General features: G+C 47.8%; 2 protein-coding genes and 1 long non-coding RNA gene across 3 annotated transcripts; 1 reads left to right on the top strand and 2 right to left on the bottom strand.

Annotated features, from left to right (window-relative positions):
* Positions 1 to 1,249: 1,249 nt before the first annotated feature.
* LOC135809128 (negative elongation factor A-like) lies at positions 1,250 to 19,489 on the bottom strand. Its single transcript, XM_065322398.1, has 11 exons — positions 19,061 to 19,489; positions 17,411 to 17,630; positions 16,230 to 16,391; positions 15,067 to 15,287; positions 14,792 to 14,840; positions 13,280 to 13,525; positions 12,104 to 12,415; positions 10,057 to 10,295; positions 8,034 to 8,882; positions 4,396 to 4,495; positions 1,250 to 2,420 (listed from the first exon to the last, which is right to left on the bottom strand). Exons 1-11 carry the CDS (start codon positions 19,220 to 19,222, stop codon positions 2,164 to 2,166), a joined length of 2,817 nt encoding a protein of 938 aa, XP_065178470.1. The 5' UTR covers positions 19,223 to 19,489; the 3' UTR covers positions 1,250 to 2,163.
* A 772-nt stretch (positions 19,490 to 20,261) lies between these two features.
* LOC135810792 (uncharacterized) lies at positions 20,262 to 21,526 on the bottom strand. Its single transcript, XR_010552395.1, has 2 exons — positions 20,747 to 21,526; positions 20,262 to 20,564 (listed from the first exon to the last, which is right to left on the bottom strand). It is a non-coding gene; the product is annotated as an uncharacterized LOC135810792 (long non-coding RNA).
* A 376-nt stretch (positions 21,527 to 21,902) lies between these two features.
* Positions 21,903 to 24,665, top strand: LOC135809127 (mitogen-activated protein kinase 4-like). Its single transcript, XM_065322397.1, has 2 exons — positions 21,903 to 22,970; positions 23,319 to 24,665. The coding sequence occupies exons 1-2, from the start codon at positions 22,085 to 22,087 to the stop codon at positions 23,699 to 23,701; spliced, it is 1,269 nt and encodes a 422-aa protein (XP_065178469.1). The 5' UTR covers positions 21,903 to 22,084; the 3' UTR covers positions 23,702 to 24,665.
* The last annotated feature ends 262 nt before the right edge of the window (positions 24,666 to 24,927 follow it).

Below are 24,927 nucleotides of genomic sequence, written 5' to 3'. Positions count from 1 at the left end.
TCAGAGGGTTTCTCCAGCAGCCACTGTGCCTTTTGATTGTTCGTAAACATCAGTAGGCCTTCCAGCGCAACCGTGTCAAAACTTGGCTTTCAGTACGCTTTGAGGATTCGCCCAGGTAGGACGACGCATCGTCGTTCTCCTCCGCCTAAAGCGCATACTTTTCAGTGCCTACGTACATAATGTCTCCTTGCGCAGCGATGCGCAAACCCTGGTAAACAAGAACTCTACTGTTTCCGAATGGAAAGACGACGCTGAAGACGATAAGCAACGTTTCAAACGCGAGCAAACAACAGTTCTTTGTGAAAAAACTCTTTGCTGGTAGTGTACGTGATCTACAACTCGCAAAAATGTACGCACTATGACGTATGCGGGATCTACTGAAAGCTGAACGTCAGAGCAACACGATGCGCCCAACTATCAGCCCGTACAACGAAGCATAGCGCGTACCTGTACAGTTTAGCGCATGCACTTGACTGGTGCCACGCAAGTACGCACTCTCACCTCAGCAAATTTTGACAGGTTCTGTCACGTGACTGAAGTGCCTACTATAAAAGAGTATAATGACCGAAGGGGGGGGGGGGGGGTATGTACTTTTGATCTTGGTGTCACCCGGCCGGGCCATGGGTACAAAGAATTAAGAAGGGGGTATGTTATTTTTTTATTTTTTTTTATGTACTCTTGATATTATAAATATATGGTCACTTGATTTTTGTAGTACGAGTACAATCACTTGTTTGCATTGTACGTACACAGCGCCTATTTTCCTTTAATTTTTCGCATAATTCATGATCATAGCATACACCATCATTATACATTACAACACCCACGATGACAGCTATGATTGTAAAAATCAATACTGATGACAAAATATCACCCATTCGGGCCTGTGCGTACATGACACATACCACATGCTTCTCTGGCTTGCAAGTTGCAACCATAAAAACACGGCCCCCTGGCCCCTGGTGCACACGCACGATGCATACAATGTAGACCGCATAGCTACTATTTTTGCCGTACAATTCACTGTACCACACGGGTGAGTGGAAATGGTCAGCTTCTTCGCAATTACTGTACCTTCCTTATAGATGTCCTTTGTGCGCAAGCACAAGAACGCCCACCCACACCAACGCACCCCCCCCCCCCCCCCCCCAGCACACACACATCAACGCCCTACCCCCCCCCCCCCCCACCACCACCACCACACACACGGGCACTAGTGAACAAGCAGTGCCACAGTCACTCACAAAAGTAAAGTGTGCAAGGCAAGTACACTGTACTAGACTAGTAGTCATACATACGAACAGGGATGGTTAAAAAAAGGTGTTATAATCAGGTTGGCGGGCAGAATAAAAAATAGCATACTAGACTATGAGATGGAAATCAACAGCCAGACAAAAAGGACTCAAAGAAACTTTGCAGTTTCACTATCGAACTGCCAGCAATACCGCAATTTCAGCAATAGTTAATAGTGGCCGGCCACTTGACCCGAAGGCAAACTAACATCCATGGACACTAACATCCATGGACACTAACAGCAGTGTAGTAGAGCAGCAACAGCAACTTCACTCAATAACTGAGTTGCTTCAGCAAAGAAAGGGTGTCCAAGCACCGGCACACGCAGTGCAGACACAACGTCAACTTCTATGGAAAGATAAAGTACTACAGTAGTAGTATAGTAGTGATAAGACACAGAGCGAGGCCGGGGAGCACATTGGCACAACACATTGACTAAGGACGATGAACGAAAAGTGTCGAAAAACCCAGGACGGATAAAAACATTAAAAGCAGGGGGGGGGGTAAGAAACATGTAGTAAGGTTAGTAAGATGCCAGGCAGTAAAAAACAACAACAACAACAACAACAACAACAACAACAACAACAACAACAACAACAACAACAACAACAACAACAACAACAACAACAACAACAACAACAACAACAACAACAACAACAACAACAACAGAGAAGGAAGTAAAATCCTACCTGGGACATGTGGGCCATAGCAAACACAATGGCGGTGTTCTATAACAAGTCCACCTAGGATGAATGAAGGCCGCAGCAGGGAGCTTCCCAAGTCTCAATAATTCCATGGCAGAATACTGCGCAGAAGTTTCAATGATGGGTCGTTAAGATGCGAAGTAGGACCCAAGCTGTGGCAGTCTCTTCACTTTTTGGCAGGAGGAGCCTGTGCAGAAGAGAGCACACCTGCTGTTGTTGCCACCGCCGCTGCCGCCGATGCTGCTGTCATTCCATGCGGAACAACTTTCTTGCGTTGCAATCGTCTCCATTGACCAGTCGAGTAGTTCAGCTCAAAGACAATCTCCACGGAAAGGAGCGTCTTCTGGCCGTCAATGACCTCAACTTGATCCGCCTGGCTGAGCACAATAAGTTGTTTATCACCACGCGCTGGGTAGGGGTTTTCTATCCAGACGCACACAGAAGAGAAGGCAAAACAACAGAGCAAAAAGCTGTCTTTAACAGGATTACAAGTCCACAAATTGCTCTTGGCACATGATTCGGTAGTCAATGGTCATATCCAACACATACCGTATTATCTCTATTACAAGCGCAGTCTCTTGTAGAAGCCCAGTCTCTATTATAAGCGCACTCCAAGAGGGCTTCGAAGATATACAAGCACAGTCTCCAATATAAGCGCAGGGCTTATAATGGAGAACCGTATGGATCATGTTCATGCATGTTTGACGTCACACAGCATCACATAAACACATAAATAAATAAATAAATTCGACGGGGTTCGCGTACAAAAACATAAACATAAACATAAACACATGCTGTGGTAAAAGTCTGTGATCCCCGAGATCTAAAGTACCGACTCTGTGTACCAGGAAGCACAAAACTGCAGTCCCGGTACCTGCTGGGATTGGGAAACTTTCTGCTACTGATATAATGAAAAATAATAGGCAATGTACATGTACCAGGTGGTTGAAACATTATAAGCCCAGTCTCTAGTAGAAGCCCAGTCTCCAATATAAGCCCAGGGTCCGGACTGGTTGAAAAATATAAGCGCTGGGCTTATAATGGAGATAATACGGTATGTACATGCTCTCAAAGCAGCGTAGAATCTCCCCAAGAATGCCCTGTCATTCTCACCCCTTGCATGGTGTGATCGTGGACTAGGCTGGATTCGGGATTATGTTTTCTATGATGATGTATGATAGGCAGCCTCCTCGTATTTGGAGAGTGTAGGTATCGTGTCCGTATTGAAAGGCTTTATCCTCAAGTCTGCGTTCAAGTCAAAGAGCGTGGACAACAGTACATAAACCAGAGTGTGTAACTCAGTATTGGTTTGGGAGAACGGAATTCGTCGCTTGCGTCATTTTTGATGAATCACGGGAGCTGTAATCTGCGACTACAGTGCCACGCGGCATCAATACAACCTGGGACATCAGCTTTTATCGTATCCTGGAGGTCGAAATGATGTAAATGAAAAACAGCGTTGTTGTGAACGCATTCCCATGGGGGATTGCCAATAAAAGAGGTTTTCGACTCGGAGTACATAAGGCGGAGTGTGCTATTCCTCATATCCACATATTATGTGGATATGAGGAATAGCACACTCCGCCTTATGTACTCCGAGTCGAAGACCTCTTTTATTGGCAATCACGGAGCATGGCATCACTGGTGCAACAGCTAACAAAAAAGCAAAAGCAAAACTCATCTCTCTGTCTCTGTCTGTATCTCTCTGTCTGTTTGTCTGTCTGTTTGTCTGTCTGTCTCTGTCTGTCTGTCTGTCTGTCTGTCTGTCTGTCTGTCTGTCTGTCTGTCTGTCTGTCTGTCTCTGTCTGTCTGCCTGCCTGCCTGCCTGTCTCTGTCTGTCTCTGTCTGTCTCTCTCTCTGTCTTCTAACTTATAGGCGTACAGCTCAGTGGCACGCTGCCTTCATTGCACCATGTACATGTCCATGCAGCTACATCAGAGTATGGAAGACAAAAACCAGCTGTTCCCTGTACTTCGCAACAAAGCATCAAACGGACCTGAAGTACATGCCAACAGCATTAATTTTTAGGTATTGTGTCAGGACTCGGACGAATCAAACACACCCACATCTGCTGGCATAAGAGATCAAAAGTTTGGGTGCAAGCGCCTAGGGCATGACACAGACAAGTTATGTAGGCAGCGTGTCGCGCACTGGCCCATGAGGATACAGTTGCATACTGCATGTATTGGTCATGGACTCTAGCTACAGTATTACATGTACTGACAAAGTGCACCCCCCCCCCCCCACACACACGCACACACACACACACACACACACACACACACACACACACACACACACACACACACACACACACACACACACACACACACACACACCATACACAAAGTTCCTGCAGTAAGTAAACCCATTCAGAAAAGGATACCAGACGTCTTACCTCGACTGCCAGCCATGAACTCCAGGATGTGTTGTTTCTCTACCGGGGTGACTCGATTAGCACTATTGAACATCTCACGGGCTTGTCGTGCTTGATCCGTCTAAACAAATTAAATCAAAGGTTCACAAACATCAATAGCTTAAACCAAGAGTACAAACCCCCCAAGAGTGTGCAGCTGCCTGCACAACCTCTATTCAGTGTTACGACGACGGTAGAACTTCGCATCACTGGACATGATTCAATAGGTTACTAGTACTCTGTCAAACAGTGCAAAGTGACCACAAGAGAGTTGAGCCACGTTGCGCGCAACCATGTATCTATCATGCACAGGGTGCAAATAATGTGTACGCGTTCGTCACGTGATGTGAAGTTCTGTCATCGCAGACTCCATAGCTGAACTTGCACACTCTTGGGGGTTATTTTCTCTTGTTTACCACTCACCAACATGCACAATGTGTAGAGCGTAAATTGCAAGTAGTGCTTGCTGCATCAAGCAGATTGAAAGCATTGTTCATTTCCAAGTCCACCCAGAGTTTCAGGGGGTGACTGCCATTGGGCGGTTCCATAGCCAATTGAGTCATCTTTCCAAGATTTCTTTTGAATCTCTCTCTCTCTCCCTCTCTCTCTCTCTCTCTCTCTCTCTCTCTCTCTCTCTCTCTCTCTCTCTCTCTCTCTCCCCCCCCCCCCCCCCGGGGAGACCCACGTGACCAGTTTTGGCTCAGATCTGAGAATGGGTTGCGACTTATAACCAAGTGTGACTTATAATCGGGGAAATACAGTATGAATTTATGTACTTCGCAGTATGTATGTATGTACAGTCAACTTCGCTTACAACGACACTCGGCGGGGCATCAACAAGGTGTCCTTATTCGCGAAGTGTCGTTATACCCGAAGTCTCATTATATGTATTACAGTGGGATGGGACTTTGCTCTGGGCATGGAAATTCTGTCGTTATTCGCGAATTGTCGTTATATCCGCAGTCGTTATTAGCGAAGTTGACTGTATGTATGTATGTATGTATGTAAGTATGTATGCATGCATGTATGTATGTATGTATGTAAGGCCGTAACCACACTACGTAAAAATCACAGTACACAATTTCTTGCATATCTCAGTACAAGTCGGTACGCAACCACACTACACTTTTCGGTCTGCATAGATGACGTTTTCGCGCGACCAGCACGTGACGTTGTCGTACCAAAGCGTGTGCCATGCGCTGGAAAAGACCGGGAAATTCAAAAACAATGCTGATGCTGATGCTATGTACGACGACCAGGTACAAAAACAAAGTTGTACACAGGAGATGGAGCGCGAAAACGACGAAAACGACAAACGTGGCTTTCTACAGGGTGCGCTATGTACGACGACCAGGTACAAAAACAAAGTTGTACACAGGAGATGGAGCGCGAAAACGACGAAAACGACAAACGTGGCTTTCTACAGGGGTGCGCCAGTTGCTGAAAACCTACAAAGCGCATTTTGCATTTAGCACACGTCGCCATGACGTTTTCTACTGTAATGCCGTTTGTACGTGATTTTGTACCTAGTGTGGTTGCAGCCTAAGGCCGAAACCACATTAAGTAAAAATCACAGTACAAATTTTCATGCATATCTCAGTACAAGTCGGTACGCAACCACACTACACTTTTCGGTCTGCATAGATGACGTTTTCGCGCGACCAGCACGTGACGTTGTCGTACCAAAGCGTGTGCCATGCGCTGGAAAACACCGAGAAATTCAAAAACAATGCTGATGCTGATGCTATGTACGATGACCAGGTACAAAAACAAAGTTGTACACAGGAGAAGGAGCGCGAAAACGACTGTAATGCCGTTTGTACGTGATTTTGTACTTAGTGTGGTTGCAGCCGAACAGAACGAAACAGTTGCTGTCCACAGACTTGAGTATGTATGTATGTATGTATGTATGTATGCATGTATGTATGTATGTATGTATGTATCACAAGCTCCTCACCCTGCCAGTCAGGTATGGTGGCTTGGCTTTGGCCGACCCTGTCCACACAGCACCCCAAACGCTTTTCGTCCCTCTCAAGTGTATGTATGTATGTATGTATGTATGTATGCATGTATGTATGTATGTATGTATGTATCACAAGCTCCTCACCCTGCCAGTCAGGTATGGTGGCTTGGCTTTGGCCGACCCTGTCCACACAGCACCCCAGGCTTACCAGAACTCGAGAAACGCAACTGACATCCTGCGCAACTCCATCCAATCTGGTAACCCCGTAAACATAAATGATCACAGCGCTCACTGTCGTTGCATCGCAAGCCAAATCAGCAGGGAACGGGATGTGATTTCCGCTGAAATCAGCCAATCGATTCTCAGTGACCTGCCACAGCTTGAGGAGCGCACCCTCTCCCACATCGTACGGGGGAAATGCCTCCGGATGGCTTACGGTGTTGCCCCTGAAGCACGAGGGGTATGATCTGTCGAGTACAGAATTCCGAGATCAACTTGACATCCGCTATGGTCGGCAGCCGCTTGCCCTGCCAGCGCAATGTGATGGTGGCGGGAAGCCCTTCTCTCTTCAGCATGGCCTTGACTGCCCGAAAGGTGGACTTATCAAGCGAGGCCACAATAATCTGCGTGATAGCGATGCAAAGCTAGCTGATATGGCATTCGGTGGTGTTGTCGTCGAGCCGATCATGGTGCCGGAGGGTGATCGGACGGGGCAGCCTGCTCTTCGGGCAGATTGGCTTGCCCGGGGTGTGTGGGAGGATAACGGGGTGGCATTTTTTTTGATAATCGCATCATTGATGCCAACACACCCAGTTACTCCCATTCATCCTGGGAAGCTGCTTCCAACCGCGCTGGCAACGCGAAGAAAAAGAAGTGCCGTCAGGCCTCCGAGGACCTCCGTGGGTCGTTCACATCACTGGTTTGTTCCACAGATGGGGTGCTACATCGCGAATACGCCAGCTATCAGAAGCGACTTGCTGGTCACCTCGCCCTCAAGTGGGACAAGCCATTTTCAATCATCATGGCTTGGGTGCGAATTCATAACCAATTTGCAGTTTTCCATGCAGTCGACCTCCGGCTACGCGGGTCCAGAAGGTGCCTGACAGGCCTGTCGACGCAGGATGGTGCTGGGGTAGGCATCGGCCATTGAGAACTGAATTTCGTCTGTTTTACGTGGAATTTCTTGGAGTTTTCCAATGTATTGTACTTGAATAAAATTCTATTTTACTTTTCATGGTATCTATTTTTTTCACATCTACATGACTTTATCTTGCCCGTAAAAGAGGCCGTGACCCCGAAAAAAGAAAAAAAATGTATGTATGTATGTATGTATGTTCACGTCCATCAGTGGAAGGACTCGACACAAGTGCAAACTGACTGACATCCAAACTACAGCGGCACCACCCCTGGAGTGCTCCGCCTGTCACCGGACCTTCCGCTCGACTAGCGGCCGGACACGCCACCGATGCAGCAGGGTGACTAGTACCATTTGACCTGTCCCTTCGGGGACTGCGTACCCAGACTTGGCAGCAGAATCAAGATCAAGATGTATGTATGTGTGTATGTGTGTCTGTGTGTATGTATGTATGTATGTATGTATGTATGTATGTATGTATGTATGTATGTATGTATGTATGTATGTGAAGGACAAGCATACCGTCAGTGTCAAAGACTTCTTGGCTTGGCTTTGCTTGGTAGTTACTGCAACAGCTTGAGCAGCAGGTGCAGGAGCACTAGAGGGCGTAGGGGATGCCAAAGCCGGTTGGCTTTGCGGTTGCTGGAGTTGTTGTTGCGGTTGCTGTTGCTGCTGTTGTCGCTGCTGGTGCTGGTGCTTCACGATGGCAGCAGTTAACGCCGCAACCTGCTGTGGTGTACCAACACTTTGAAGGTGCTGCAGAAGTTGATTATGCTGCCGGAGTAGCTCTACACTAACATTCGGGGCAGACGCTGTGGCGCTTCCTGGGATAAGAAGTTTTCCAGGCACAGCAGTGGCTGCTGCTGCGGTGGTAGGAGCATTAGCAGCAGGTAACTGCTGATCCTGTCTGGACAGATGCGCCTGGCGTTGAATAGCTTGTAGATACTGTCGCTGTGCTATCAGAGCCTGCTGCTGTTTCTGCTGCTGTTGAGTCTGCTGCTGCTGCTGTTGTTGTTGTTGATGTTGCTGCTGCAGTTGTTGTTGTTGTTGGTGTTGTTGTTGTTGTAGTTGCTGCTGCTGCTGTTGTGGCTGCTGCTTCGGTGTCTGCCGCAAAGGCGGCGGTGTCTGCTGCTGTGGTGGTGTCTGCTGCTGCTGTGGCTTTTGTTCGAGCTGTTGTTTCTCTAGCTGTGATTGCAGTTGTTGCTGTTGTCGAAGCTGTTGGAGATGCGAAACAGTTGCTGTAGCTGCTGAGTTATCCTTTTGAGGCGATTTCTGCGACTTTTTCAGCAGGGCCTGTGTAATAAAACTGGACGCCATAGGAGATTGATCGTGCCGGTCTTTCTGATCTTGGATTGCACGGAGAATATCCGTCTGCAAGGGGAAGAGGCCACACATGCATGCACATTAGGTACAAACCAGGCGCCATACACAAACATACAAGCATACCATACACAAACATACAAGCATACCATACACAAACATACAAGCATACCATACACAAACATACAAGCATACCATACACAAACATACAAGCATACCATACACAAACATACAAGCATACCATACACAAACATACAAGCATACCATACACGATCATACAAGCATACCATACACAAACATACAAGCATACCATACACAAACATACAAGCATACCATACACAAACATACAAGCATACCATACACAAACATACAAGCATACCATACACAAACATACAAGCATACCATACACAAACATACAAGCATACCATACACAAACATACAAGCATACCATACACAAACACACATACAGTAAAACCTGTAATGGCGACCACTCGACCATGGCGACCAATATTCCTTGTCACGGGCGCATTCACATTCAAAACAGCTCGGATAAGGCGACCACTCGCTCAACGCGACCGCGTTGCGCCCTTGATAGTATGTGTAAATGTACGCATTGCATGGTGCACCATGCATGGTAGATGTACACATCAGCGAAGGAAGTGTAGATATACAATGGTACACGATGCGTGCACGGCACTTGACAGGTCTCAGGACCCCAGGCACACGGGTCCTGCTAGAGTAGCATAGGTGTGCGCAGTGTGATGCACTGATCAAAATGATAATATCACATGCATTATGAAGTGGATATGGTCACGTGACCCACTGAACCTGGATAAGAAGACCATCTGGCCAAGGCGACCATTTTTTCTCTTCCCTTGAGTGGTCGCCTTCGACAGGTTTCACTGTATTCAAAGTACAATCATACCAAGACGTGTCTCAAGAGCAAACAACAAAGGCATGCATCTAGTCTCTGACCACTCTACTGCTAGCCGCATAGCATTTACATAATCTGAGTGCTGCAGGGTTTGCAGCGGAGCTATCAAATTGGGACGTAGTGGATAGCGTTATCTTCGGTTATCAGGCTCGGGTAATTCCATCCAGGTAGCACGGCAATCCTATCGGGTAGTGTTACTGCAGGGCCGTGTTTCATTCTTCGCTTCACGACACAAACAACGATTACAAGTCAGACAAAAGGGGCAGCTACATGGCTGCCATGCACACATACCTGAGGAAGGCGTGTCGCTTGGGATAGATTTGCTAGCGTAGCTGCATCCGCTGTACTTGACAGAGGAGGCAAAACTGGCACAACGGGAGACGACAGTTGAGCCGTTGTTGCCGTGATGGCAGCAGGCACGGTTGACGACGGAGTCTTGGCAGGGGATCGAAGCGATGCCAAGCTCTCGGACTTCTTGGCCACTGGCGGCGTTGCCGGCGTGCGGCTAAACGGTACAGTGCGCGATGAACCTATCACAATACACACACACAGTACACAGTACACAGTACACACACACACACACACACCGTACACATACACATACACACACATACACACACAGTACACACACACACACTTACACACACTTACACTTACACTTACACTTATACACACACACACACACACACACACACACACACACACACACAACGTGCCAGGAGTGAATAGCAAACATCACAAAGCAGATTTCACACAGCGCTACAGCCTGAGCGTTACGTGAAAGGAGTTCACACAGCTATACAGTGTTACGTGAAAGGAGTTCACACAGCGCTACAGTGTTACGTGAAAGGAGTTCACACAGCATCGCTATGTTGCGTACGCCACAGCACAAGTGTACCCCTTAACCCTTTACCTTCTGACCAAAATTCCCAGGCAGTTCCAAATGCGATATTTCTCACCTCATTTTGAGAATATCTTTGGTTCTAATCAACCAATTTTCACAATCTTGGGCATTCTGGAAAGCTCTCCACGAGCTGCGTACAATGAGCTCAAACTGGACACTACTGAGATCACATATCCAACGCCAGGGTGCTTCAAATACTCCCCACCGCTGGGTATCCGAGAAAATCCTCTCCTCATCAGCCATTTCTCACTTCTTCATCGTAAACATTTCAAATTTGTTTGCTTGAGTTTCTTTTTATGCTGCCCACGCGCTCAAAACATGCCCAGGTGACTCAGCATGTCAGGAGAGGGGAAATCCCCAGCTCAAGGCCAGTCACTCAGAAAAAAATCGACTTTTGCCGTGGCTGAAATGTCGAGCGCGATATCTTTGAATTGCGGCATCGCAGCTCTTTGCCGATTGTTGCAATTCAAAGCTAGGCTCTTTGGCTTCTTCCTGCATATTTAGTTTTTGAGATTCCGTCAGGAATTGATTGAGTTACGCAAGTTTTAGTGCATGCATGTCCATCGACCAAATTCGGTCGATTCATGTACACACAGAAGGTAAAGGGTTAAAGCCTAGGGGGTTTCAATGTAGAGTCATACATATAGTATGACAGAACCATTCGCTGCGGTCCGGGTAGGTCTGGCAGCCGCCAGGCCAGTATTTCGGCCGTGTTTTCGGAGTGATGCAAGAGAAAGTTTGGTTAGCTGCTTGCTCAGTGATCTGGGTTGAGTTGTTTTGACTTCGTCTCACAGCATAGACCAGTACAGAGTGAGAGTGCATGATCAGTTGGACTTTGTTTCACTCCAGTCCTGAACTTGGCATGCATAGGTCGACAAACTAGGTTCCGCAAGGGCCGGTTTACACGACGTGACTGGTTGCCGCTGGGAAGGGAGACATCTGATTTCGACAGCATGTCAGCAGACTGGAAACATAATCTATTCCCGAAGCTATGCAAAAGACGTTACGTAGTAGTGTATGGTGCTAGCCAGGGTCCTCGTTGCCTCTGATTTGTATATGTGTGGGCCAGCAGACCGGCCGATATCTGATCATGCAAGCAACTGTGAAGCCATTCAGTTTGCTAGAGTATCATTAGTCTGCAGCCAAGACTAAGATAGCCCATCCATGCTCATGGAAATCAAGTTTGCACACAGAGTAAGTGAATCTTCTGCCAATCTGGGCTACCAGGCCAATGCCCAAGCAGCACCACAAGCCTGCACGAGAAGATTGAACAGCCGGTAACACACATCGGCCAGTGAATTCTGACAAGAAAGGGCAATGGCACACACACACACACACACACACACACACACACACACACGTACGCGCATGACTATGCCTGCACGCTCGCTCTGGAATCCATGTAAGAAGCCAAACTCATCCCTGCAAGCTTACCCAACGATTTCCGTGGTGTTTTCGTCAGGTTCGCCGCAGCTGCAGGAGAAGCATGCAGTGGGGCGGTGGAACTAGGCTGCTTCTTGACATTGTTAGTGTGGAAAACCTCTTCTGCCTCCCCTTCCTCATGTTCTTCTTCCTCTTCAGCATCGTTGTCCTGGCCGAGAGAAGGCCGGTATGATGGCGCCATTGAGATCTTCACTGGTGAAGTTACATCAACGTTCAGCTGAGTAATAGGTGGAGTGGCGGAACCCGGGGGAGGTGAAGTCAGCGGTGGTTCAGACGATACCGCATCACTGGCTTGCGTCAGACCTAATATACACGACCATGTATGCACAGCACAGCACAGCACAGCACACACACACACACACACACACACACACACAACACTGGGTAAATATAACTACATTCCTTACAAGATGAGAGGACACTAAACCATCAATGCTGGCCTTTCCAAAAACTAATAAGCAATAAAACAACTTCAGCTTCCACTACAAGTTTCATACAGATAGCATCTAGACTATGCCAAGCCAAACCACAATAGGATTTCTTGCTCCAACCGGGAGCAAGGAAGTTGTATACCGGTATTCTCAAACCATGACCTGAGACAGGGCACCAAACTATGTTCTAGAAGTGGATAAACACATCTTCGCTAGTGCAGTATTAACTTATCCGACCGATCGATTATTAGGAACATGTTTGTGAGCAGTGCACAAGACAAACCAACAGCTGACAACCCCCTGAAATCCCCAGACTCTGGATGGACTTGGAAATTACCCCACCTATACATGCACGCACGCACGCACGCACACACACACACACACACACACACACACACACACACACACACACACACACACACACACACACACACACACACACACACACACACACACACACACACACACACACACACACACACACACACACACACACACACACACACACACACACACACACACACACACACACACACACACACACACACACACACACACACACACACACACACACACACACACACACACACACACACCTCCAACCCAAACAAAAAAAACACGAATTGCATAGTGGTATATACAGCAAGCATATCAGACTGCACAGCCACAACAGCCACCGTGCATCCACATAGAACTACATGTACATGACTGTACTACATGCACTACATGTACACACCTTTAGCGTAGTCTGGCATGGGATTCACACTAGATAGGCCGTTAGGAGATGACAGCGATGGCGCGCCTGCACCTTCTGTCGGTGTTGGAGCAGCTGACGGGGTGGTAGGAGTTGTAGCTGTGGGTGCACCGGCAGTGTCCTTCTTCTTGCCAGCATCCTTTGTCGACGATTTCCTTCGACCCGCCTTTGGCAAGCTTGGATCTGGTTTTTCTTTCTTAGACTTGGACTCATCTGCTTCAGTATCCGCTGCAACACCCCAGCCATAACACGAGCAGATGACAAAAAAACATGATGCCATATCTTGTCAGCATCATTTATAACATCTCACCACCTACATGTCCTGAAAACAGAATGTTCCTGTCACAACTGGAAACATTTGACTTCGTCACATGCATGCATCCATACAAAGACTAAAAAAATCCTATATTTTCCTGTTGCTTTGCAAGAAGAAGAAAAATTAACACAGGGCACATAATACACGGCAAAAGTACTTCAGCATACGACAGGCACTGAAAGCGCAGCACAGGATATTTTCAACAGCAGCCACAACGTGAGGTGTTATCTCACTAAAAGCGCCATTTCGTTCTTATAAAAGCACGGATGACCGCGATTGGCCCATATGTTGTAGTCTTTTGGATGCTGAGTCGACTGGTTTTGGTTCGAGAAAGCTGCGATGCAGCGTTCCTCCTTTATTCCCAATCGAACATGGTTGAACAAGCGGTCACGTGCTCCTGCGTGCCCAAGTCACCTGGTCACAGCGCCAGCAGGCGACAACTTTCACACCAAGGTTCAACTCGAGTTCAACTCGAGTGACAAGACTGCACCCAAAAAAGGAGGTCAAACAGGCTAGTAAGTTGTACCCTGCAGGCACGGTGACCAGGTGACTGGTGTACGCAGGAGCACGTGACCGCTTGTTCAAGCATGTTCAATTGGGAATAAGAGCCAAACGCTGCATCGCAGCCTTTTCGGACCGAAACCAGTCGACTCAGCGGCCAAAAGACTACAACATATGGGCCAATCGCGGTCATCCGTGCTTTTATAAGAACGAAATGGCGCTTTTAGTGACATTTTGCATACAAATCCCCATCTAGTAGGGCGCAGTCACCCAGTTTCGGTGGAAGTGCGCGAGTTCGATTGGGATTAAAGTAGGAAGGGAGCGTCTCAGCTTCCTCGGACCAAGACCATTCGACTCAGCACCCCGAAGACTACAACTGGTAAAACTTTGAGTTTAGCCTTAACTTCCCCTTTAAGGTAAAGTACAAGATCAAAAAGAAGAGGCAAGTGCAGTGCGGGTGCTTCATGAGAGCCTGGAGGTGGCCACAATCACCTTGCAATCCTGTTAGCTTTCCAGCCAAGCAACAGCAGTCAGCAGCAGCAGCAGCAGCAGTCAGCAGCAGCAGCAGCAGTCAGCAGCAGCAGTCAGCAGTCAGCAGCAGCAGTCAGCAGCAGCAGTCAGCAGCAGCAGTCAGCAGCAGTCAGCATACTACTGAGCTCATGCTCCATTAAACCTACCTTTATCACGACCTCGCTTCCTGCTCATAGGCATTGCGATGTCCAGTAGCTGTATTAAAAGACAGTACATGAATGCACCATCAATACCGGACTGCTGTCTAGTTCAGACTCATGATCCCAGGAGAGTTTCTGATTGCTCTGACAATACATTGTCCACCTGTTCTTGCCAGGTAACAGAACAGCGTGAAGAAAGGCTGGGAAGTAGAGAAACAGAATGTAGCTTTGAGTGGGCAGGTCGGGGACTTACAACCCCATGCTGGGCGCAGGGTACTAACCTGTGTGGTGCGGGCTGGTTTTGACTTCGATGTGTAGTTGGAGGGCAGTTGTGATCGGCCTGAAGACGGCGTGGACCGCGACACACCAGATGGTGCCATCGGAATGGTCGGTGTTCGCAGTGGGACGGCATCAGTACTATTGCGAAACTTGCCGAGTTGAGGAGCAACAAGGTTCTCTCTCCGATGAGAAGAGTTAGCATTCTTCCGCAGTACATCTTGAGCTAAATTAAAATAGTATGGATGCGTAAAAATGGAGAAAAGGGAGAAAGCGCACAAAACCATGTTAGAGCAATCCTTGGACAATGGAGTAGAGTCAGTGTCACCACTCCCCTCTTCCACGGTGTGTGCGCATACTGCCGCATAGCCATTGACTGCACACGTATCTTTGCAGATTGGAGTCTAACCAGAAAAAAGCGATACAGCAAAAACCTGCCCAAACTAGACGCCCTCGGTGCAACAGAAACTGTCCCGACATGACAGGATTCTGCTTGATCCAGGGATGCACGTTCGATCCACAGCACTTTAGTGCATAAAAGTGTGTCCGGTTAATACAGGATTCCGCTGGGCACAGGGTCCGGCAACAGAGTTTTTACTGCACTACTCACAAAATACGGCATACCATTAGATACCATCAAGAGTCCATAAACAAGAGTATGCAACTGTGATCTCTTTTCTATGGGCCAGATGCGCGGCGCGCTGCCTTCATTACATCATTCAGCTGCAGTCCGCGCACTGCGGAAAATCAAACACCGCACTTTCCCTCCAGTTTGAAATGAACTTTCGTACGGAACTGGAGTTCACGCGCCAGAATTCAGAGATTGTGTAGGTACTAGAACGAATCGAGCAAAAACGGATGGGCTCGTGCGAGAAATTGAGAGTTTGAATGCATGCTTTCAGAGCGTGATGAAGGCAAGTTACGTAATGAAGGCAGCGCGCCGCGCACTGACCCATAACCACAGTTGCATACTCTTGTTTATGCACTCTTGATACCATCATAGTCAGACAAAATTGTTAAATTAAAAATTAATAAATATAAAATAATATAATTTAATTGTACTACAAGGCTAAGTCGCCTGAAGAGAAAAGGGAACGCACGTATCCCAACCACCCATACACACGCCAGGACGAGTTTGTGTGAAACAATACACTGATTGACCGCATACCTTTCTGCAAAATATCGTGCTTAGACGATCCGGCCTTGCTCGATCGGCGCAACGCGAAATGATCGGCAACAGGCTGCCGCGAGCCAGCCACCGCACTCAGAGCGGTGGTATTGAGATACGATGCTTCACGCGGAAAGAGCTCTGAATGCTTCGTTTCTTTCACTAGCATGGAGAGGAAAACACACACACACACGCACACATACACAGCGTGTACGTAATACAAACACACCACACCAGGTGCAGAAGAGACAAAGAGTAACAGAACCAACACTTAAAACCTCCGTTGATTGTACCCGCCCATGCCACCATGCTGGGGGATTTTGCACAATCGAAATGGGCGGCTCGTAAGAGTCGATTTTACGGCTTACAGTCTATCACAGTACATGTAGTACTGTGCTTTGGCGGTACTTGGAAGTACTAGCAAGCCCTACACACAGCAGCAACCCAGACTGGCTGCACTGGGAAGGCTTTTCAGCCACAGAAATGTTGGAAAAACAGGCCGGCCAAGCCACTCACGACTCTAATCATGATACGATGGAGAACTGTGGTTCCAAATGACCAGGTATCTGTAGCCTCGTCAATCTGATATGCTTCGTTATCATTTTCTGACAAAAGGGAGAAAAATAGTAATACTTCAATGAATTTGAACACATTTAAAAAATAGTCAGTATAACCCACAACTCGATCATTGACAAAATAGTAATCGATTATCAACTTTTAGTGATCGCTTCACCCTAGATGTGCGACATGTGACACTTGCCACAAGCCGCGACAACAACACACAATTCTCGCAATATCATTTTTCTGCAGTGTGATGTGCGATATGAGCAACGTGTGCCAGGCAGCAACAACGGCACACCATTCACAATAATATCACTTTCTGCAATGTGAGGCGCGACATTTGACACTTGCGACAAGCAGCAACAATGACACGCGACCCATTTTTTGGTTTACTGCGAAACCTTCATGTACTGAACAGTGAACATCATACAAGCCCACGCGAAATACATGCATACGCAACGCAACAACTGAATGCAATTGATGTGTGCTGTACGCCATCAAGTTGAACTTTGGTAATTGCATGCTCGGGCGATACCGGCGGCGATATCTGCCACTATTGCCCCTCATGCTTGGGCAGTACATGTCCTTCATACGTATCAAAGTGGTGCCTGCAAGCTTACATGCATCCTTGATTTGCTTGATCATGGCTGCGTGTGCTGGTTGTGTGCTAGACAGATTGATGCAGTTGAGTGTGCCATGCACTGACAATGGCTGCATGATGTCAGCCACCAAGCGCACCCATGCATCTTCATCGCCTCGGCCCAGCGCAATGAGCGAGTCGACATGTGCCTGCCCTTCAACAAGGTTCCGCGCGGGAACGTACAGCAGAGACAGCATTACCTGCATTCAGTTCAGAACGCGCACAGCCAAACCGCACAAATGCGCACACTCCCACACATACACACACACACACACACACGCGCACACACACACACACACGCCATACAAAGCAGTGGCAACAGGCTACAATCTCACGACATGTAGTCGCCTTTCATAGCTTTATCTGCTGCATTATACTATGCGTAAGGTTAAGGCATGTCAAATGCCCACAAACAAGAAAACCTCCAATAACTGACACAATGGCTTGTAGAACAAAAGAAGTAACATTTGTACATCCGCGTTACCACCGGCTTACGGTATGTAATCAACTTGAATAACTATAGCCTGTATACCGTAGAATACCGCTGGTAAGCCCCTGGGCTTATCTGTTTCACAAGGGCATTTCGGTGGGCATATACAAGAACATGGGCTTATACGCGGACACGGACTTATACGCTGACACTAAAATTGTGCTATTGAAAAGTACGAAGGAAGTGAGAAGTACATTGCTGAAAATCACTGTGCAAACAAAAAACAACCGATGGTTGTGTTGAAATGTACAAAAAAAAAAGAAAAAGAAAGTACATGTACGACGTACATGGTTCGACCTTGGCCCATGGGCATGTACAACGAAGCTTCGCGTTGTTCGAACTTGGTCTGGGCTTATGCGCAAGCATGGGCTTCTACGCGGGTGGGCTTATCCGCGGGATTCTACGGTAATGAAAATGACTCTCCGGAAATTGAGTGCGCGTAGCAGATATACAGTACATCTATACCAGACACCAAACACTGATCGGGATTTCGTACACACTGAAAGCAGGTTAGTGAACATATTCACAGCATGTGTGTGTGTGTGTGTGTGCGAGCGCACACGCGTGGATGTATGTGCGTGTGTGTGTGTGTGCGAACACATGCGCATGGATGTATGTGCGTGTGTGCGCGCATGTGTGTGTGTGTGTAAGTGTGTGTGTGTAAGTGTGTGTGTGTAAGTGTGTGTGTGTGTGTGTGTGTGTGTGTGTGTGTGTGTGTGTGTGTGTGTGTGTGTGTGTGTGTGTGTGTGTGTGTGTGCGAGCATGAGTACTAATTTCGCCCGAATCGAAGTGAGTGCATGTGCAGAGTATTGTGAAGTTAGTCACCAAATATTCCACGGAGTGGTCACCCATACAGTTGAATTCAAATATTCCACGGAGTGGTCACCCATACAGTTGAATTCCTAACTGCAACAAATGGATTTCAATCTAAGCTGATTAAGGGCGTAATGACACTGACCATTACATCTAAAGTAAAGAGTCAGAAGAACATAGGTGGATCACGTAAACACAAGGGCATTCCCTTGTGTTTACGTGATCTGATCCACCTATGAATTGTATGAATTGTACTTCCGCACTCCCAAGACTCCATACCTAGATTTAAAAGACGAGGACCCTACTACCATGACTACAGCACCTCACCTTCAGTTTTAGGATGGTGCTCAATTTCTCAAAACACTGCACCACATTCTCCAGCTGTTTCTGATTGAGGAACGCCGAAATGGATTGCGCATCCCAGGTCGAGTCGGCTGTCAGCTTTTTAGTCAGCCACTGGCCAGTGTCCTTCTCCTGGACGCAGGCCATGATAAACAGTTAGTCCAGGACAATTGCTCTTTTGCAATCAATGGACTTTGAACCAGTTCAAAATCTAGACATGAAGATTTTGTGTTACATCCACCGCAAAACAGTTCAAGTTCAGTTAGATAAGGCTGGCACGAAGTTTTATTTCTGTTATTTCTGTTACTTCCATCTAATCAGCTCTGACAATGCCCAGATCCTCTCTTCTCCAGGAGACAAGCATAGGAAAGAACAATAATTGAAATGAACTATTTTTCAACCAAGGTTGATACAGCCCGGGAACACCTGACCTGAAGTCGTGGATCATGGATCGTGATGATGAACCAGCTTGAGAGTTGAGTCTTGACGTCATGCAGGACTAGGCCCGGGCGCCCGCCGCCCGGGTCCATGCAGCCAGGAGACATTATTATCAAGACCAGTCCACACGTGTTATTATGTACAATCATTGCAATGCCGAATGGATCCAGGCCAGGCTAGGCCAGGGACGTCCATGGATCCACTCCATGATCCAGGGTGGCCGCTGGCCGGCCCGGGTGCCCACTGTACTGCCCAGGGAGTCGTAAAAGCCCGGGAGAGGACACGGGATGCGCGCACGCGGACGACGTTTGCCTCGGCCAGAAAGTGAAGCACGCTAGGCCGGCGCGGCCGGATCTGCTCGATCCACGGCGCTGTGCTTGTCTTCAGGGCAGGAGTCCTAAAATACCAATATTTTACAACTCGTTGTTGACACCATTATCCGAAACTGGTGGCGAAGGAAGGATAAACATGATTGTATGTCTGTCAGACTCAGTACAGGGGTGGGGAGTTGAGTGTGTGTGTGTGGGGGGGGGGGGGGGGGAGGCGTGTGTATGTGCATATGTGCTTGTACTTTTGTGTGTGTTTGTACAGTGTTTGTGTGTGTGCTTGTGTGTGTGCGCACGAACGTGTGTGTGCATTTTTGTGCACAATTCCGTTATGAAGTACAAATGATAGGTTTACCTTTTGTACACTCGCCAAGACTTCCGTTTCCTAAACGGCTCAAGTCACCGCGTACTCAGTATACGAGTAGAAAAGTGTTGAAATTATCAAGATTTATAAATAACGACCTGCAACCATGTACAATGTAGATAGATAGGGAACACACATTGATTGTTTTTAAAAGAATCCAGGCATTATCATGAATCATGGAACGAGTGCGTAATAATGCTCTATGTTGCGTTTTGACGATGCTGAAGGAAGGGAGCCGTCGCGATTTACTCACAACACACGCACAGAAGTCCACTCGACTGCAATTTCTGACACAAATTCATAAATCCACGAGTACGCCGAGGAAGCTCAGCGGATCTCCACAAGAACTTTCGCCCATCACCTGCAATGGAATATGGGCTGTATGATACGACCAGTGGTTAACACGGGAAGTGGCGTCATTTTCCACAAATCTCGTTTCATTCACAACCATTTGACTGCAATTCAGTGCAATTTCTGCCGCAAATTCAACTCCACGAGTACGAGGAAGCTCAGCGGATCTCAACACGAACGTTCGCCCATCACCTGCAATGGAATATGGGCTGTATGCTACGACCAGCGGCTAACACGGGAAGTGGCGTCATTTTCCACAAATCTCGTTTCATTCACAACCATTTGACTGCAATTCAGTGCAATTTCTGCCACAAATTCAACTCCACGAGTACGAGGAAACTCAGCGGATCTCAACACGAACGTTGGCCCATCACCTGCAATGGAATATGGGCTGTATGCTACGACCAGCGGCTAACACGGGAAGTGGCGTCATTTTCCACAAATCTCGTTTCATTCACAACCATTTGACTGCAATTCAGTGCAATTTCTGCCACAAATTCAACTCCACGAGTACGAGGAAACTCAGCGGATCTCAACACGAACGTTGGCCCATCACCTGCAATGGAATATGGGCTGTATGATACGACCAGCGGCTAACACGGGAAGTGGCGTCATTTTCCACAAATCTCATTTCGTTCACCCCAACTCAAATAAAAGTGAAGTACAATTAGGGATTTGTCTTGCATTTCCATCGCCTCAGAATAAATTAACTTCGATAAACTGAGAGAGAATGAGTGAGGCAGCTGGAAGATGAGGATGAAAATAGAGATCAGAAGACTCGACGGAGCAATCGTCTCCGTGCTCTAAGAGAAATCGGAGAATGTCCCAATTAGTATTTCAAGAAGACATCACAATTTTCGAAAATAATAATTTCCTTGCCTCGCAACACCGTTCCCTGGCAGCGTTCCCCGGCAGCGCGAGGCAAAGATGTTTTCTGGGAATGTGTGCCGTGTCCTCTCCCGGGCTTTTACGACTCCCTGGTACTGCCCAATTCACGACGATAATGACATCACTGCAAGTATAAAAACAAAATAGTGACGTGATCGTGAGTTGTTACGCGTCCGCGGCTTTTTGTCCGCGGCTAGCCGCTAGTCGATTCAGTACTCGTACATCGCGCCCGGCCCCCGCGAGTCGCGACCGCGCGCCAGCGCGGGTATGGGCGTCCATGAGTAGCAGCTAGTGACCATGGTGACAGGATGACTCATCACTGGCGCATGGCGCGTAGGATCTACGACTTCAGTCTCCACTCTCCGATCAAGATCTACGATCCCCGGAACGCGATGATCTGATCAAACTGCGGCACGTGAGGGTGTTCGTTCGTTGGACGATTGCTGAGAGAGGCGAAATTTCGTGTGGACATGCAATCAACTTGTCGATGCAAGCAGGTTTGCAAGACAAACAAGTTTGTGCCAGCGAGAAAATAAGAATGCGTGCCAGTTCAAAGAGCGTTTCGCCAACGTCGGTGTTTGAGTTTGGAGCAGATGATTTATCTTGGCTTGGGAAAATCACCTGCACGGTCATTCATCCACCATGGATACCGCTGAAGGATTTTCCAACGTGAAGCTGCTGGCCTCTGGTGGCTATGGTCGTGTTTTCTCTGCTCGCGAAGAATTCTGGGAACGAAAGTCACGATCCTCCAGGTCCGTTGTGATAAAGACAATGGGTCGACTACATCATGGATACGTACGTATGTCCGCTTTCAGAGAGTTGTTCATTCTCTCTCGACTGCAGCCGTCCCCGTTCATTGTGAACATGTACTCCAGCTTTGCTTTTGTGGACCAGACGTCCAGCGACGTCACCTCGCTGCACGTCACACTGGAGAAGATGGACATGGACGTAGGGCAACTGCTCCGCATGGCTAAGCGTGGTCCGCGGTCTGGTCTGGGCGTACGCTGGTCAGACGAGGACTGGTCTAGTATTGGCCTTGGCGTTGTTCACAATGTACTCAGTGGTCTCGAGCACATACACTCCACCAACGTACTGCACAGAGACATCAAGCCAGGCAATATCCTGGTCAACGTTGACAATTCAGGCCGTCCAACCGTAGTGAAAATCGCAGACTTTGGCCTGGCGCGGGCGATCGATGGAGAATATAGCCATGACGGGTACTTGACCCATGCCGTCTCGACCCGTTGGTACCGTGCACCCGAGTTGCTACTTGACCGGACTAGCTACACGAGCACGGTCGACATCTGGTCCACGGGCTGCATCCTGGCCGAGTTCCTTCTGCACGGCGTCGTGCTCTTCTGCGGCTCGAATGACACCGACCAGCTGCATCGCATATGCAATCTCATGGGACTGCCGGGCACCTCTGATCTGCCTGGTGTCACCGCCACCGTCAACGACGGACCTGAAGCAGTGGACGCAGTGGATGGTGGCTTACAGTGCCTGCTGCCACCTCACATCACAGCTGAAGGTAATTAATTATTTATTGCCCTCTGTTTATATGGGCTTTGATCATGTGAAAGACTCCCTTCAAAAGAGCGAAGCAGCGCGTATCATGTCGGGAATGTTAGCGTGTTGACTGTTAGCATGTTAGATTGTATGCATACCGTATTTACCAGAAAATGCCACTCAGGCACCACCGCCGGAACTAAAACTTTTTGCTTTGGAAAAATCCTGGACATCCTTGTACGACCGCCTTCTTTGATACATGTATTGAGAAATGCATGAAACCAGCACACATTTTCATATGAAGTACATGACTTGTGTGTGAAACTCTGAATGTGATTTCTGACTTTCCTGTGCCCTTTTTTCCTTCTAGAAATGTCTCTGCTGACGAGCCTCTTGACGTTTGATGGAACACGGCGACCGAGTGCAAGTGAAGTCCTTGAACAAGCTGTGTTCAAGTCACGTGGAATGGGTGAAGAGTGTGATGGCGTACAACTCCGTGCGATGCACATCGAAGATGAAGCACTGTGCCTCCTGGCAAGATCCGCCGATGGATTTGTAGATGCTCTCTGCACACAGGATGTTCAGTTTCGCTGCTCAAGCTCGGCCGACTCCCTGGCATCGCTCACTGAATCATTGGCATCCTTTGACAATGACGACAATCATGATGATGATAATGATGATGCTGTGTTCTCCACCAAAGATTCACACAGTCTGGAGCTCTTTGAGCGTGCTGGCTGCGGATCTGCGACCTGAGATTTCTCTTCCCGTGACTGGTCATAGGTTTCAGTATTGGGATAAGCCAACCATAAGCAAAGACAGGCTGTGTGCTGCTGTTCAAGGTGTGCAGTTGAAGTTGCACGACCGTCAACTGTGTGTGTGTGCCTCCACTCAGGGGAGCACTTCCGGCACCTTTGAGTTTCTACAGTGTACCGTGACATACTCTGCAAAGCCTCAGCAACTGGCATGACAGGGTGCTGTAATGCCTTGGTACTCATTCTGTGCCAGTAGCAGCGTTTCTCAAGCTCTCTTCGAATCTAGGGAAGGAGCATGTGTGCTCACCACTTCTCTCTTCGAATCCAAACGTCCAAATACAAACGTAACGATTGTATTTTCTTCCATCCGCCCACCCGGATCCGGACTACATACCAAAAGTCCTCCTTTCCTTCTTTTTAATTTTACTAGTATGTGGAAACTGACAAGGCAAATGCTCTTGCATCGCTGCAAACAAACACTGTGCTCACCGCAGACACTGTACATCCACACCGCTGTGGATTTCTGGTTATTCGTGATACTGCCAGCCCACGTATATATTTGATGCCGATGCATATTTCCACATCAACTCATGCAAAGATTTCACTCAAACATATGAATAAGAACAAGTACCGGTAACCTGCTACTTCAAAGTATTATCGTTTAACCCCATCATCATTGTTTCTGGCAATGTAAGAATGATCTATAGTTTTGTTGATATGTCCTATACCTACACCTACCTTATGCATAATTGTGACAACTTAAGTTTGCAATCTCTCCTCGTCTCCTCCATGCTCTCTCAGCTGACAAACAGAGGAGACGAGGATAGATTGATGTATCGTTGAATGGCCGAAAGATACCGTTCGCTATTTTTTTTAACTAACGCTTCAATGTTGCAGACAAAAAACTATGTGTCCTCTCAAGAGAAGCACATTGTGAAGTAGCAATATTCACGTTTTTTGTGTGAGTCTGAAGTCATCCACTGTTGTCTGAAAGGTATAGAAGAGCGAGGGAGTGTGTGTGTGAGAGAGACAGAGTCGTCCGAAGGATGAGCTAAGCAACACACACACACACACCTTGATCTTTTGACGCCCATCGCCGGAGGGGATAATCACGATGCTACAGCAGAAGCCATGGCAACTTGTGCTGGGATTGCACCATTCAACAGCCACACACACACCATGTACTATGTATACCCCCGTCGCAAGAGAAGCACGCAAATCTGCAAA

This window comes from Sycon ciliatum, chromosome 2, assembly GCF_964019385.1.
Source record: "Sycon ciliatum chromosome 2, ocSycCili1.1, whole genome shotgun sequence".
Taxonomy (NCBI): Eukaryota; Metazoa; Porifera; class Calcarea; order Leucosolenida; family Sycettidae; genus Sycon; species Sycon ciliatum.
Note: the sequence above shows the minus strand (reverse complement) of the source record. Positions and strands in the feature narration are given on the sequence as shown.

Bases quoted from the DNA above. Each gene is read 5' to 3' on its own strand.
- LOC135809127 (XM_065322397.1), top strand. From the start codon at position 22,085: ATGGATACCGCTGAAGGATTTTCCAACGTGAAGCTGCTGGCCTCTGGT. The intron at 22,971-23,318 runs GTAATTAATTAT...TTTTCCTTCTAG, and splicing joins ACCTCACATCACAGCTGAAG to AAATGTCTCTGCTGACGAGC.
- LOC135809128 (XM_065322398.1), bottom strand. From the start codon at position 19,222: ATGGCCTGCGTCCAGGAGAAGGACACTGGCCAGTGGCTGACTAAAAAG. The intron at 15,288-16,229 runs GTATGCGGTCAA...ATTTTAATTTAG, and splicing joins GCACGATATTTTGCAGAAAG to CTCAAGATGTACTGCGGAAG. The intron at 10,296-12,103 runs GTAAGCTTGCAG...GTATTGTGATAG, and splicing joins AACACCACGGAAATCGTTGG to GTTCATCGCGCACTGTACCG.